Here is a 16,095-nt window from a genome sequence, read left to right on the forward strand (position 1 = left end):
ACTTCACATTCTGCAATCTCACTGATAAAAGGAGGAAATATGTGTTTATCAAACTTGCTGTGAGTGCACGGTTCATTTGGCATCCTGTAAACAATGCCTGGCTGCCCATTCCCAAATGCATGTGAGAATCTTGCAACCCAGAACATCATATTCAGCAGGCAAGGTCACACTAGAGATGCCCTGGAAATGGGAAATTAGGAAAACCTGGCAATCAGAGGTTTAAAGCTGACCAGAACAAGCCCTCCGGCTTGCTTACCATCTTTCACCACCAGTCTGACTGTCTCTGCTTATTCAATATTAACACAACAAGACTGAGAGTGAGTGAAAACAACTCCACACATCTAACAGGGAGAAATACAGTGACTTTTTTGTTTACATAAAGCTCAACATTTCTCACAGGAAGAAACTACCTCAAAGATATTGCTGAAGATCCCCTTCTGGAAAAAAAAAAAAATATGACCCCGCCTGAATAGTTCAGATGAGACATAGAGAATGACAGGCATCCTGTTGATTAAAAAATTTCCTTGTTCCCATCTCATTTTAAAATTCATACTATAAAAAACCCAACAAAACAAACCAACCTAAACAAACCCTGTCTTTTGAATGGAACAACTTACTTAATTATTTTTACAGTGCTTAAAGCACTGCCAACTATGCAATTACTTCTTACCCTCTTCCCTTAATTCACACTCTTATTCACTTCTGATGACAATGGTCATCCCCTAGGTGGAGGAAGTTATGGAGCTCCAATCCACAATTAATTAAATGAAAAAATAACAAGTCGATTAAAAAAAAGTAATCATTTAACATGATGAGTGCAAAGGGACAATTCAAATCCTTGCAGATAAAAATCTACTCATTATAAAAGGAAGAGGAACTTAGTCTATGAAAAAACACAGCAAATATTTTGTCTCAAAAAAAAAAATCTTACTTTACAAAGAAGCACAGTTATTTATTTCTTGTCAGTCTAGGCAACCACTTCATACAATTTCTAAAAGTTCACATTTAACTTCCATGTCCTAGTAATGAGCCCAATAAATAAATTCCATTGTTTTATCTATGACTGTTCCCCCTAACTGGACATTGAAGATTTTTTACAAATTTTTCAATACTTATCATTTCCCTTGCTACACATAAATTCTATATTTCAGCCGCTGAATTATATATAAAGTTAATCTATCAAAATATCAAGGACACAGTATTTGTGATTTGCAATAATCAAAATACAGGCAAAAAACAGGGAGGAGTGATTATTTTGGAAATTCAGCATAAAGAAAAATACTTCTCCCTATAATTTAATCTTTTTCCAAAACTGAGAAATATAACTCTGAGGAGTTAATCTATACACCTACAGATAATTCAGACCATAATAGGGAAAATACCAGATTTTCTTCAACTGAAAACATGGGAAATTACTGGAACAGAAACTCTTCTGTTCTGCACACTTCTAAATTCTTTGAATCCCATCAGTGAGAGGGAGAAGCTACCTCCTTTGTTTGAACTTAAAAACTGCAAAAAATAGTTTGGTGAACGTCATGGTGAGAACCTCAGATTACAGATTCTTGAAGTCCATCAGGATTCAATAGCTAAGATTTACTGAGATCTTTAAGACCCCTAAGAAATTCTGCAAACCTTATCTGTATGAGTTAAGAGTACACTACTAGTCTTTATCATGCACATACTAAAACTGAAACCACACAGATGTATACCAAGAGTTGATTTAAAATGGACACCTAAAAGCCAAATGGCTATTCCTATATTCTTTACTATTTCTTTTAAATGCATTTTATGACAGTGAAGACAATGAAGCAACACCTGCAGTAACACACTATGTTATATTTATTCATGTATTTTTCCTGGTGGGAGCACCTAAACCTTTGGCTGTACAAAAGCCACAGAAAGTCAGTCAACAAACTGAATCTGAGAACTCTTTTTACCCATTGGCCAAAGCACCTGAATTCTGGAGAAGGGTGAAAGGAAGACTGTTTCCTTAGCATGGAAGACTATTAGCAATACCAAAGAACTGAAAGCTTTATGTTCTGTGAGGGAATTAATCCCTATCTGAAGGCCACAGAACAACCTTGTGTATTTCATCCATTCATCCCAAACCTCAAAGAACTGCTTTCTGAAGAAATCCAAGTCTCAAGAAGTTTCATTGAATACTTATAACCTAAGTTACTTCTATTCCACCTGAACCCACACAGTTAATACACCCTGTCTGAGACAAAATATCATCTTAAATAACATCTAAAATGTCATTGCTATTGTAATTCTAACTCTTAGGCAGGAATACTTTCCTGCCTTCAGTAAACATCAGTCTGGGACCATTTAAAAAATTGTGATCCTGTCCTTAAAAATAACTCTTAAATACAGAAGTCACACTGTCTTACTAAGCTCTTTGTTTCCAGAACTAAAAATACTCTACTTATTCTTAGTGACTGAGTTATAAGATCACTGCTCCAGAATGTGACGATATTTTAGAAAACAAATTTTCTTTCTTTGCCCTTCCACATTACTGATAAAATGAAACAATGCCATAAGCAAAGGCTATTATTATTCAAACGTTTCATACATCAAATATATCCAACATCAATTCTTATTTTTCAGTTGATGATCAATAGATGATTTCATAATTAATATTCCTTCAGCCCTGAGCGCCAATATATAAATTTCCTTCAAGTGGACTCCAATTTTTTTTTAAGCTTGCAGGTTCTGAATCCCCAAACTGCACAATAAAAAGAACTCTGACAGAAATTATATGTTGAAACTGAAAATCCACTAAAAATCCATTTTCATTATTTATAATGAACACGGGGAAATATATTATAAAGGAACTATATATAGAATCAATTTTTAAAATACTCATTAAAAAAACCTCAAGCAATTAAACGTGTTATTGAAAAAAATGAAAAAAAAAAGCAGCTAGAAGAAAAACATTTTCATCAAATTCAAGAACTCTGCAAATTACTTCAGCAGTGGAAACTTACCAAAAAAAGGCAAAGACTTCACTGAGTAGAGGGGATAAGGCAAGAAATTTGAAAGAGGACAGAACTGTCTACTGAAATTGAGCACTGAAATAAATTATCATGTATTGGTTTGTATAGTCTGGAAGCTGCTAAACAAAAGTTAAGCCATAGTTCCATGAGATACAGAAAATAATCCAACATTCAACCCATCTAATAGCACTTCTGTATATGTTTGCATAAATCATCAATGTATTATTTGAGCAAGATCATAATTACATAGAAAAGAGGAGAAAACAGTTCAATATACCTAAATTGAGATGTTGTAGGAAAGTTTCCCCAAAGCTCTCCACACTTCAGTCTTTCCCACCACTAGAGGGAATGAAATACAGTTTCCCCCCACATTTCTAAATGAAAATATGAATGAAGAAACACTAGTGCTTACACGCTTTGCTGGGAAAATCTCCAATACAAACATGGACAAACAAGGGTGTCAGTAATCCCTGTTCTGTAACACTGAATGGAGATTAAATTATTCCTTAGAGTTCAGGATTTACACTTCTTACAATGTAAATACTGTACTATCAGGTGAGGACTGCCTAGTGAGATATATTTAGACATCATATCAATACTCTGATATGTTTCACAATATATATTGAATACAGAATCTAAAACATGGCATTAGTCAACTAAAAAATAAATACAAATTTCCTTTATACCTATCAATCATCTGGTTTTGTGACAATAAAATTAACAGGTTTACAATCATTGGCAGTCAATATCACTCGCTGAGGCACATGGACTAGAACGGGATTGTTGTCCTGGTTTCCCCAGAACTGCAAGGGAACATTTTACTTTCTAGAAATCTTGTTCTAATAACGTTGTTTTTAGAAACACTGAATACTTTCGAATTCATACAGTTTTTCAAATGTGCTTTGTTTTAATTTTTTACTAAAGAAGTACTTGCAATACAAGCATTCTTTGCAAATGGAAAGCGAGGCACACTATGTCATTTTGATCTAGACACACCTTTCCCGTATTCTTGGCCCCAAACCATTTAACAGAAAAACAGAGCTATGTTATTTGACCAGTGTTTTAAAATTACAAGCACTCAAGGATGGTTTTGACAAGGCTTCCACAAAATTCCTCCCCTCCCTTCAAGAGAATGCAAATTGACTTCTCTGTTTAAAACTATTAACATCTGGGGAAAAAAATTCCTAAAGCAAAATCCTCAGTGATTAAGACTTACATAGTAAAGCTACTAAACAGCAGTTATTAAAAAATGTGAAAAAAATAAAACCAGAAAGCTTTCAAAGTTACTGTTAACACAGAGAAGAAAAATGTTAATGTCTTTTTCTTAATATTAAAAAAACACAGCTGCTGTAGTTTATGTCCCTCTGATAATTTTGTCATTATTCATCAAAATATGTGAGACATCTTCCTGAAACTTTTGCATCAGAATTTCATAGCTAGGTTTGACTCTAAAAACACGGTTATACAAAGTCTAACATAAAGGCAGTATATTGTTAATATGTATGATTTAAGATATCGCACAGTGAAATTAATAGTTCTATATAGGAAAGAAATAGTTATTTAGTTCCAGACAACCTGATAACATCTCTTTCAACTATAGTTATAATTATCATGTACAAACTTCCAAAGCAGAAGTTGTCAAGATTTAACATTAGCATTAATTTATGTCAGGCATCCATTCCTCCAAAGACAGCAAGAATCAGAAAGGAAGTATCCTCTTAATTGCCACTAATTTGCCCATTTTTAATTAAATTGATCAGTAATTTATTATCTTACCCAGCAGCAGAAAGCTGTTAGTATGCAGCCACTAGAGAGAGTAGATACTGGTCCTTCTACTTTCTAATATTATCATGGTTCAAAAATAATTTAAAACTGCTGTATCATATTGCCTCTGATTCCTGTACTGCATGATATGCACATTCCATTTAAAACCTCTACGAAGCACTCTAGAGCATAATCATAGGATCATTTAGGTTGCAAAAGACCCTTGAAATCATTAAGTCCAACCACTAACCCAACACTGCCAAATTCACCACTAAACCGCGCCCCTAGGCCACCAGTCTACATGTCTTAAATACCTCCAGAGACAGTGACTCAACCATTTCCCTGGGCAGCCTGTTCCAATGCTTATAACCCTTTCAGTGAAGAAATTTTTCCTAATAGCCAATCTAAACCTCCCTAGCACAACTTGAGGCTGTAGTGCCTACATGCACTATTCTACTGTTTTGTAGTCTCATACTCCAACACAGGTGTATGATCTTGATTTTACTTTAGATGAACAGGATTTTCCTGCCAAAAATGTTTAGAAGATGTAACATTTGACTGCAAGATGGTTCAGGAAGCACTCTGCACTCCAACCACATTTTGGGGTCTTATCTGCAATTTGATCTGTTTTTAAAGTGAACACAGAATAAAACCTGAAGCTTTTAGGTTCATGAATCTCAATTCTCATTTCAGTGAAAGAAAAGGAGCTAGATAATTAATGTTCAATACTTGATCTGAAGACTAAAAACATCTTTAATTGAAGTTTCAGAAAGTAGTCTACCAGTTTGATGAATAAAATTATGTATTTACTTTCTTTAAGATAACAATTATGATATTCTGAACATTGTATTAGTTTTAGTATTACGTACAGTAGTCATCGACACAATTAGCTGAAAACATAGCACGTTCATTCAAACTCTGTGGGAAACCTCTAGAGTCAATGGGAGGTTTTCTATTTTTTTCAATGAGATTTGATTTAATTCTGGTAGAAAATAAAGTACTACATGACAGATTTTGAAAAAGAACAGAGAATAAATTTTAAGTCTTTTAGATAATAAGCTCATCATCTCCCTTTAATTGATTTTATAGCTAAAAAGGATTGATAAATGGTACTGTTATGATGTTATATATTAGAATATAGATACGGGACTACCAGGATCAAAACTATCACTGTATGATATTCTGTAATACTTCGTAAATGATCTGTAACATACAGACAAATAGTAGATTCTGGTTTACAGAGCACAAGTGTACTCAAATGGAAATGTCTAGACATTACTTTCAATACATTGGTAAATCCCTCAAATCCCAAAGATCTCTCATTAAGTAATGAAGTGATGCATTATTTCAAACACAAAGTAACTTAAACATTCTATTTATAGCTGATTGTCACAATTATGTTTTTTGTCCTATATGCCAAGCACCTGTTACAGGTGTTTTTATTAAATAGAAACAAGGTTTTGGCTTGAAATGGGGATTAATAAGTCTGATTCACATTGTGGGAAAAAGAAACTTAGTTATGTTTTATATTTACAGTGCCAGGAAGAAAGAAAGGAATAGAAATAAAACCGGTAAAAGTGTTCCATTTTTTTCTCAAAGCTTTCCATAAATACTTAAGTGGATCATTTACTTAAATTCATAAAAGAGTTAAGCAACATCATTATCCCCAACCATATCATTCTTTTCAATCAGCATACCTTAACAAGTTTCATGAGATGGTAAAGGTCTTCAACCTCATCCTCCTGGCATGCCGTGTACACTCTTCCAGTATTTACACTGGTACCCTTTATGAAACCACGATAGAGTGGCAAATCCAATGCATCAGCATACAGGTCAATGGCATGGTGTCCTACTGTCTGATACATATAGCTGTCCAATTCATCAGTCTGCCCTGCCACAATTAGGAAACAAACATATCAGGTACATTATTTCAACAATTATAGATAATACAAAGACTACAAAGCACTGAAAAAATCTAAATGTTAATATTTTTCAGGGCACAAACAGATGTTTGGTGACAATACCGCTATAAACATGGAAAGAAAAAAAATAGATTTATCCACTCAACAGACGTATGGAGAGGAAGACATCTGTCACAAGCATGCTGCCTATTTGCAAATCATGGTGCCTTTTCTTCTTCCTGCTTTATCCAAAAATCTCATACCGGTCCAATTCTGCCCTATTTATATGGTAATTTTAATAGGAACAGAGTTCAGAAGCACAGACTCAGATACATTTCAACATACTTGGAGCAAAAAATTTGTAATGCACTGCAACTCTGAGAATATGTCAAAATTTACAAAAACTTTGCTGTTAAAATTGTTATCATGGTCATCATGAAAGGAAATTATTTCTGTTTAAGTAGAATAAAAGCAGACCACTATAATTTTTTGATATTGCTTAATCAACACACAGCTATTTCCTTAATCAGGAGAAAAAAATAACTGAATTTTCTTACAAGCAGTTTGTAGCTAGCAGATAAGAAAAAAACGAGCTAAAATGCAGACATCATGGATTAGCATTAAATCTCAAACTACACAACAAACCATTTACATATCAAATCTTTCAGATAATCTTTCTAACAGATTGATAAAGTAATACATCATTATTGGTTAAATCTCCACTTTATTAAAAGCTAACACAGCTCACTATTTTAATGCTAACTTGTAATACTGGTACTTCTCTGAATTTACACAGAGACATCGAGCATTTCTGCTGTATACCTACAGAATACATCTTGCAAGGAAAAAGATCTGTAACATTGATCAAGATAACTGATTTGTGATGTAACAATTAGGTCATGTCACATTTGATGCCACACAACAGATACGTTTCTGCTCAAAATAGGCAAATCCAAACCCATAATCACAACTAACCAATCTAGACTAGAAGAGTCGATTTAAAAGAAAATTCAGTATTTTTCAACATACATCAATATGACAAGGTCTTTAACTGATATTCTGTTTAGAATACAAAGTTTCTTCATTAATTGAGACTCTCCAGGCAACAGTGGTACAAGATAAAATAAAAAGAATGACATAGAATACGCTATTGCCTGAAGCACCTCAATTAACTTCCTACAAAATTTCCAACTACACACTTACAGAGAGCATTTTATGACTTTAATGACAATATTCTACATTTCTGATGTGGATAAATTAGTTTAAAGACAACATATTTCAACAAGATTGGAGATTATTATGTCCTAGATACCCAGAAAATAAATTTTTCCTGTACTTCCCTAGCATTTGCCAGTTCTGCCCATGACTCGTTTGTGATGGCAGCTCCCTTTTTTCTTCACTTTCTGTCTATCTTCCCACTATACAGTTACCAGATACCATACTTAATCGCTTAACATATGTTGAACAGTCAGCGTATGTTAACATCCTTTAACATTCTCTCCTACCAACTGGGAAACAACTCACTTGCTTTTCAAGTCTCGCTTCAAATTCAATTTATGCTCCAGTCCAATATAAAAGTACTCAGCTCCCTCTCTCACCTCAAACCACTGGCTACCTGAGTTTCTCCCATTGTCTTTCACAGAAATAAGTCTTGGTGGAGCCTCTGAGGAGCTAATCAGAAAATTGGTCAAAGCTAAAAGGAAGGGAAAAAGCAGGAAAAATATGTGCATCAGGGTCAATTCCAACCCAGATCAATTCCCTAATTCAGTTCACAGATGCTGGGTTAGAATAATGAAGGAAGACACACAAAGATAAAAACAGATGAGCAAACGCATAATAGCACGTTTTTGGCAGCTGGAGTGGTTTATGCCAGTTTAAAGCATTTCTAGAAATACAGCGTTACTTTTGGTTGATGATATCCTCTACCATCTTTTAACATTTGTGCTACTAAATTCACACAATCCCTTTGTTTACCACCAGGATATCTGTATTCTCTTTTTCAAATTGTGTAAGCCTTTCTTGTACTGATGTTCATCTTTTCATGAGCTTTTTTCCCCTTTGAGGAAAAATACATTTAATACATCTTCACAATACTTTCTTTTTCTTTACCTTTTTTAAGTTTTCTATATTGCCTCCAATATGCAAAACTATAAAAACACATAAAGGAACTTAATTCAGGCACAGTTGTGTCTTCACTGTTTCTAATATATATATAAAAAAAACTCCTATAAGAAATGTGATTTTCATACCTCTGTTTTCAGCAGGTCTTAAATTGGCTAGAGCAACAATCTGATGCCCAGCAGCAACACACTGCATCATATTATAACAGCTGTCCTTCCCACCACTGTAAGAAAAAGAAAAAAAGTTTTATTCCCCTATAACTTTTGCCTAATGGCTTAAAAATTACCATAATCAGAGCTGGTTATAAAGTTTTGAAATATGAAAAGAGTTGTAAAATATTAGTGGTAGGAAAAGAATGATTTCACCATAAAATTAATATATATATGTATAGTGCCTAAATACAGTATCCATAAAGCACATAACCATTTCTGTATCTTATTAATCTGAGAGGTTCCATGAAGAACAGCCACGGACACTGGAATTCCTTCAAACAAAGACTGTCTTCTACTCCAGAGACAAATTACTTTGTACTCATTACCAGATAACTTGGATCAGAAAACCAAAATCTGTTCCAGAGTTGACAGCATTAGCAATCTTCTTAAATTAGGTCTGTTATGTAGATATGGTGCCTAGGGACCTGTTTTAGTTTAGTGGTGGACCTGGTAGTGATACGCTTGGACTCCATGATCTTAGAGATCTTTTCTAAACCTTGCTGATCCTTTGTTAAAAATAACATTTCACCTTTGTGGGATACTTAACCTAAACTTTCAACATTTTAAATGTCCTTCTCATTCTCTAAAACTTTAATTATTACAGGCAGCAGTTTCAGTTGACACTGCATTGAACATACACATTTTTTACCTCATTTAACTGCAAATAAAATTACTGCTAGTAAGAAAAAAATATAAACCCAAACATATCTACATTCTTCTCTGAGGCTAACACATGATATTCCAACAGAGAGAATACAATTAATTTTGACATTCATTCAAGATCTACTGGAACCTTTTCCCCTATCAGTGAGGAAAGAATCCTGCTCTTCTGAAGTAACTGAAAAAGTCCTTCTCATGGATTTTAATCACTAGCAAAGGAACTATTACAATCAATCAATAAAACTAATAGTACTCTAGAATACACACTGCTTAAAAGATCCACGTTTAGACTCACGGCATTCAAACTACAACTGCAGGTGGAGATTCTGTGCAGCTTCTTTAAATGCCATGGCACAAAAACCAGGGCAGGAACGGGAACAGAGATCTACACAAGCTCTGTAAAACTGCATCTTTTCTTAGAATCACCAAGATAGGCACAGAAGAACAGATAGTACAAGCAGTTCCTCCTACAGTAGACTGCTGGTTTCCTTGTGACCACACTATTACTATTTCTACCTGAAAGGAGGCTGTAGCAAGGTAGGGGTTAGCCTCTTCTCTCAGGCAACTAGAGACAGGACAAGAAGAAATGGCCTCGAGCTGCACCAGGGCAGATTCAGGTTGGACATCAGGAAGAATTTCTTCAAGGAAAGGGCTGTCAGCACCCTGGAGGTGTTAAAGAAATGACTGGATGTGACACTTAGTGCTATGGTCTGATTGACAAGGTGGTGATTGGTCAAACGTTGGACCTCTTGGAGGTCTTCTCCAACCTAAATAATTCTGTGATTCTGCAACAAACTTCTTCAGAATTTTCAGCGTAAAGTTCCCCTCTTTATCTAGCCCTCTATGCAAGAGCTTGAAAGTGCCTTCCAGGAATGCAACCATAAAGCTGTTCCCCTCAATTCCTGCTTCTAACCATGCTAAAATTCTTTATGCTGTACTTATGCTGTACTTATGCTCTGTAAATCCAAAGTAGAAATAGTATAAATAACAGGGCATCTTTTCATACCTAATGGATTTTCATAAAGTAGTTGCCTCTATTTCAGTGCTACAAAAGTAAATATAAATATGATAAATAGATTCCTAATTTGAGGCTCCATCTCTTGCTTAACATTCTTCTCATGCATATCTACAACTTTCTTCTAACCTATATATGGCAAAAAAAATTTAAAAAAATCATACATTCATTAATTCTGAATACTGTGCTTGATAGCTTGAAAACATGGATAGTATTCACTTCATAATATGAAATTTCAGGCTTAGCAGAATCATAATGAGACAAAGGCTCTTTTCTTGCTGAATGACTATATGCTAAAAAATAAGTCTCCCGCTAGTTCTGATTTCAATGACAAACACCACTTCAGAAAAAAGAATTATATGACAGTAGATAATTGCCTATGCTGTTTACAGCATTTCAATATTTAAAAAATTAAAATGTCACTGGAATAAATCTGTTAATCTTTCCAATTAAATTTTATATATATATATATATATATATATATATATATATATAAACAGACATTTAAGATGAAATTGCATTTGTATTTCCCGCACTAGACCACCAACTACTTGGTGGAAATTTTTGCTCACTGGATCACATGCTACTATACAGTTATTTAATTTCTGTATTGCTTATCCCTAAAAACTAACAGTACCAAGAAACAAAACAAAACCATGCCTACCTACAAGGCCTTCCAAACTAGCTGTAAAACACATTATGGTTAAGATCAGTGAAGCCAAGACAGCCCATGCTGTGGGAGAAAGGTGGACTCAGCACAGTCCACATAAGAGAGATGAAGGCAGATACTGAGGTAGGCCAGGAACTCCTCTCAATTCTCATCATAGAAAAAAATCACAAGGCCTTTTTGCAGAAAACTCCAAAGTGAGGATAAAGTCAGGGTTCTTTTGGACACTGCTGCGAGCATGTTAACAGGCGGGCTTATAGACAAACAAAATACCAGATTAAAAAAAAACATAGTAACCATAAAGATATGAGCCTGTAAAAGACTTCTGAGCAAAATTCCTTTCTAAAGGCAAGTGTAAGCATTTACAGTTAAAAAAATTCTAGAAGAATTAAAGAGTCGAAAAACATCGTATTTCAGGTTGAAGACTGACTTTAAAATGCCTATGATTTAGCACAAAACACAATACAGGGTTTACCCCATAAAAACCATCTTAAAGCAAGACTATCAACTTTAAGTGTGGCCAGCATTTTAGAAGGAATAGAAACAGGTTAAAATAAAGCAGTTTTATACATAATCCTGACCTCAAAAGCAAGAAGCACTTTTCAAATACTTTTGTTCCCCTCTAATCTTTGAGGCTAGCTCTGTTACAAAAATTTCAGACACTTTGATGTTTCTTTAAAAGTCTTCTTAAAACTATTACTGAAACTAAATCCATCCTTGTAAAACAGCCCATTAAAATAGCAATTGTGTTAAAAACCTGTTTTTAGGATTTTATTCCATCCTGCCTTTTAACACATTCCTCTGCTTAGAGAAAATCAATGTAAGTAAACCAGAAGACAAAATCTTATCTATGAAACAAGAAAAATCACCAAAGTTGATTTTTTCCTACTCTGTATTTAAGCAAATCTTGCAAAACATAGATAACATTTCCTGTATTTTCTCCTCTTTGGATGATGTTTGGAATTATTTGCAATTGTTGTGGCCAAGCTCCAATGTCAACAAGGTTTGATTTTAGACAATGCCTGAAAGAATTTAATACCTTAAAGGCTTAAGTAAACAGCTACTGCACCCAAAAATACACTGCTCACATCTGCACAATTCTTTTCCATTTAGTTTTTCTAGCTTGTTCTTTTTAAACTAAGTATTATTTCTTCAAGAAAAGAACACGCCTGTCCTGGATACAAAATATTAATGTTTCTAAAAATAAATATTTACAGTGCAAGAACTGCAGAAACTGACTAAAAGCAGCCGGGGCGAGGGGACGGCTGGGGCGGCAAACACAGCAGCCCGACAGATAGGGTTGTGTCCAGTTCCAACTATTTAAACGACTGAGCTTCATCTCTTACAAAATTAAATCTCTCTCAAAAGAACTACCCGAAAAATCTAGCGTTAGGATAATGAACTGCAAATGAGCAGAACCCCCTCTATAAGCGCAGGACAGGTGGCCGAGCCCTGCGCCACCAGGGACGCCGCCTCCGACCCGCACAGCGCTGCCCGCGGCTCCGGCTCCGCCGCGCTGCAGGCGGGATAACCCGGGACACTGGGAGAGCGGCGAGCAGGCGATCGAAGAAAATAATTGTGGGTGGTGTTTGGGGGGGGTTTGGTTGGTTGGTTGGTTGTGGGGGTTTGGGGTTTTTGGTTTTTGGTGGTTTTTTTTTTGTTTGTTTGTTTGTTTCTTGTTTTCTAACAGACACCAGGTTCTGAAGCGTCTCGGGGAACACGGGGAGACCAGAAGAGAAACTGTGAGATCCTAACCCTGAGGGCAGAGCCGGCAGCCGGCCCAGACACAGTCGCCAGGGCAGGGGAAGGGGGGCGGCAGGAAACGCCTGGGCGGGAGGGGCCGGACGGGAGGGTTTCCAAGACGGCGCTGGGTGGAGCGCGACCCCCGGGCGGGCACGGCTTCTCCCCGCGCCCTCCCTCCGCCTGCGAGTCTTGCCCCGCTCGCTCACATGGGCGCTCCCTCAGCGCGTTACCTGATCAAAGCCACTACTCTCATCTTGGTCACAGGCCGGGGGCGGTAACACTGACAGGGAGGTGCGCGACAGCCGAGAAGCGCAGCAGGGAAGGAGCCCAGTCGCCGTAGCTACCCTGGGCCGCGGACGCCGCCGGCTCCTCCGATGCTACCGCTTGGCCGCCTCCCTAGGCGGGCCCTCCTCCCGGGCAGACCGGCACACTGCCTGCGCAGGCGGGAGGCTCGGCGAGCCGCCGGCTCCCCACGCCCGGAGGAGCGTGTTGCCGCCGCCGCAAGGCTGCGCCACGGCCGGGACGGCGGAGCCCAGGCGCGGCCCGGCGGCGGGCGGGAGGAGGGCGCGGCCGCGGAGGCAGAGCGCGGGGCACCTATGGCGGGCAGGGCGGCCGCGCCGGCAGGCCCAGGCCGGCCGTGTGAGAGCATCGCCCGGCGCTCCTGCCACCTCCCCCGTGCCCGCCTGTTGCCTTTTGCCCTTCAGCGAAGAGCCACGGACCTGCTGCAAGCGAGTGTTGTGTAGGAAAGGGGGCCGACCGAGGGAGGCCGCCCCCTCCCCCTGGGGTGACCGCTGGGGACGCTGCGGGGCGCAGTCGCAGCTCCGCTGCACCGCGTCCCGGGGCTGGGAGGCCGGCAGGGCCCGCTCCGAGGGCTGGAGTTGCCGCGGGGCTTCAGAAGTCGCCGCGGACCGGTTGTAATCGCCGCTGCGAGCAGGGAGGGACAGCAGAGCAGAGCTGGCTGCCTCCCTAAGGGTTCTCTGCTCGCCGGCGAGCACAGAATGTCCAGCCGCACCCTTGGGTTCAGCTTCTGCATATCGAAGATCTGAGCTTGTCATCTGATCCCTGTTTTGGGCCAATGTTTTGAGCAATCCCGCCATGAGGCATACAACAGGCAGCACTGCAGGTTTGTAGGCTGAGTCAATTAAAAGCGTACCCAGGTGCCCAATCTCTTGACTCCAGACACAAGTCTATTTCTCCCATGTCACAGAAGAAACCTGTGAGTTAGTTCCGCCCATGAAACTGTACCACTAAGCTAACTTCAGGAATCCTATGCCAGCAGATAAAGCCATTGCTGGTGTATTGTGGCAGTGTTTTGAGAAGTAGTCTGAGGGCCCACCACTGTCCGGGCTTTGATTCAAAGGGCCCATGAGACTAAAGTGGGGGCAAGAAGTCACTGGCGTGGTGTTGGTTGCTCGCCCTCGGTGGAGCCTGGTGTGCAGGGTCAGCGGGTACAAGTGCAGTGCCTCAGGGTGAGCCTCGGTACCAGCGTGTAAACTGGCAATGACCAGGAACGCCGATTTATGGTGCCTTTTGAGTTCAGTTGCAGCAACCAATGCAGATCACAAAAGGCTTTGTTTCTCAAGCCTGGGACAAATGCTTTATGCACTGTGAGTGCTAACTTATCAGTTCCTTGTAACATGAAACTATACAATGCTGTATAACAATCTGTACCACTCAGGGTTTACTCAAGTTCCTTGCACACAAATTGTTTATGAAGGTCCCAACAAGAGAAAATGTGGAAGAAAATATTCTAGGAAAAACATTTTGTTATAGCGATAAATGTACCAAAATAAATGCCTAGAGAGACAAATATATAAGTTTTTTTATGCACAGCTCATGAAACAGCTTGAAAGACCACTTTTTTTTTTTAAGATGATTTTAGTCAGCACATGATTTGTACAGTAAAACACTAAAATAGGAGTGGATAATTATGGGCAGATATGAAGGTGATGATGCCTTCCTAAATACACTTTTCAAAGTTAAGAAGTGACAATCAATATAAAACTTATTTGATAAGTAGTTTGAAAGAGGTAATAAACACAACGTGGATTTTTCTGCATTGGAATAATTGCAAAAAAACACGTGTTTAAAAGCAAATAAATCCTTGGTTCATGCTTTGACCATCACAGGCTAACAGTTATGAGACAGAATATTTGACTTTCCTTGGAATTACTTACAGGACAGTTGAATTTCCTGCTAGTTTATTGGTGATGACATAATGTGTAATTCATTGAAAGTTTTTTTGCTCTTCAAGACATTTAGGTGATCTAAAAGGGTAACTTAGATGTGAAATTCTAATGAAAGGGCAGGGATTTTGGTAGGGATTGGTGTTCTCTTTTTGGCTCGGAGAGGTAATGGAGACGTGTTCTGAATTAAAAGGGAGATTTTAGCAGAGATTACCAAACTGAATGAAGCAATACTGCATAGTATATGAACTAGTAGAAAATAACCACACCTCTGAGGAACTGTAAAAAAAGGCAGACCAAAGGTATTTGATTTATTGACCAAAAAAGAAAGAAAAAAGAAGGTAATTTTGTCATACATCACCTCCATGTTTTCTGTGTTTGAATTAAATATGTTTATTATTATCACAAGAAAGAATAATTTGGCTAGTAGTTGTGAATACTTAAAAGATACTAATTTACAATATTTAGCAATGATACATGGAAAGTCTAAAAATCATGTACGTAAGTTATTCTGGTGCTTTATAAAATGGAGAGGCCATATAATCTGTAACTTTAATCAGACAGCTTTAGAACAAATACTCAAAGACTTGTAAAGATCTCTTCTAAGTAACATTGTTAGAAGATCTGGAAAAGAGTAATTCTGAAGTCCCACTTTTTTGCAAAGGTCTGTTATTACTAATCTATTCTGATACAATGTTGCTGTTTTTTCAGCAGATGGTTCTATTGCATTCAGTTTTACAGCTTCCAAAAAAATCAAATTTCCACTTACAAGTCAGACTTGTTTGAAGTAGAAGTTACATATGTCGCTCTAGGACCAAAGTCTGCTTTGT

At 37.8% G+C, this 16,095-nt stretch overlaps 1 protein-coding gene across 5 annotated transcripts in view; it reads right to left on the bottom strand.

Moving 5' to 3' along the window:
- Positions 1 to 13,852, bottom strand: part of DPH6 (diphthamine biosynthesis 6) — a 197,082-nt gene extending 183,230 nt beyond the window's left edge. For 2 of the 5 annotated variants that reach the window (XM_027736479.2, XM_027736478.2), the window contains exons 1-3: positions 13,310 to 13,566; positions 8,911 to 9,005; positions 6,458 to 6,651 (exon numbers count right to left, since the gene is read on the bottom strand). In XM_027736479.2, coding sequence (XP_027592280.1) covers positions 6,458 to 6,651; positions 8,911 to 9,005; positions 13,310 to 13,332 — 312 coding nt within the window. In that variant the 5' untranslated portion in view covers positions 13,333 to 13,566. Of the gene's footprint in view, positions 1 to 6,457; positions 6,652 to 8,910; positions 9,006 to 13,309; positions 13,569 to 13,798 lie in introns of those variants that run through there. The other 3 variants (XM_039378310.1, XM_039378311.1, XM_027736483.2) reach the window with 3 other exon arrangements.
- Between the last annotated feature and the right edge of the window lie 2,243 nt (positions 13,853 to 16,095).

This window comes from Pipra filicauda, unplaced genomic scaffold, assembly GCF_003945595.2.
Source record: "Pipra filicauda isolate LSUMZ 115617 unplaced genomic scaffold, ASM394559v2 scaffold134_size1991817_pilon, whole genome shotgun sequence".
NCBI classification, from domain to species: domain Eukaryota; kingdom Metazoa; phylum Chordata; class Aves; order Passeriformes; family Pipridae; genus Pipra; species Pipra filicauda.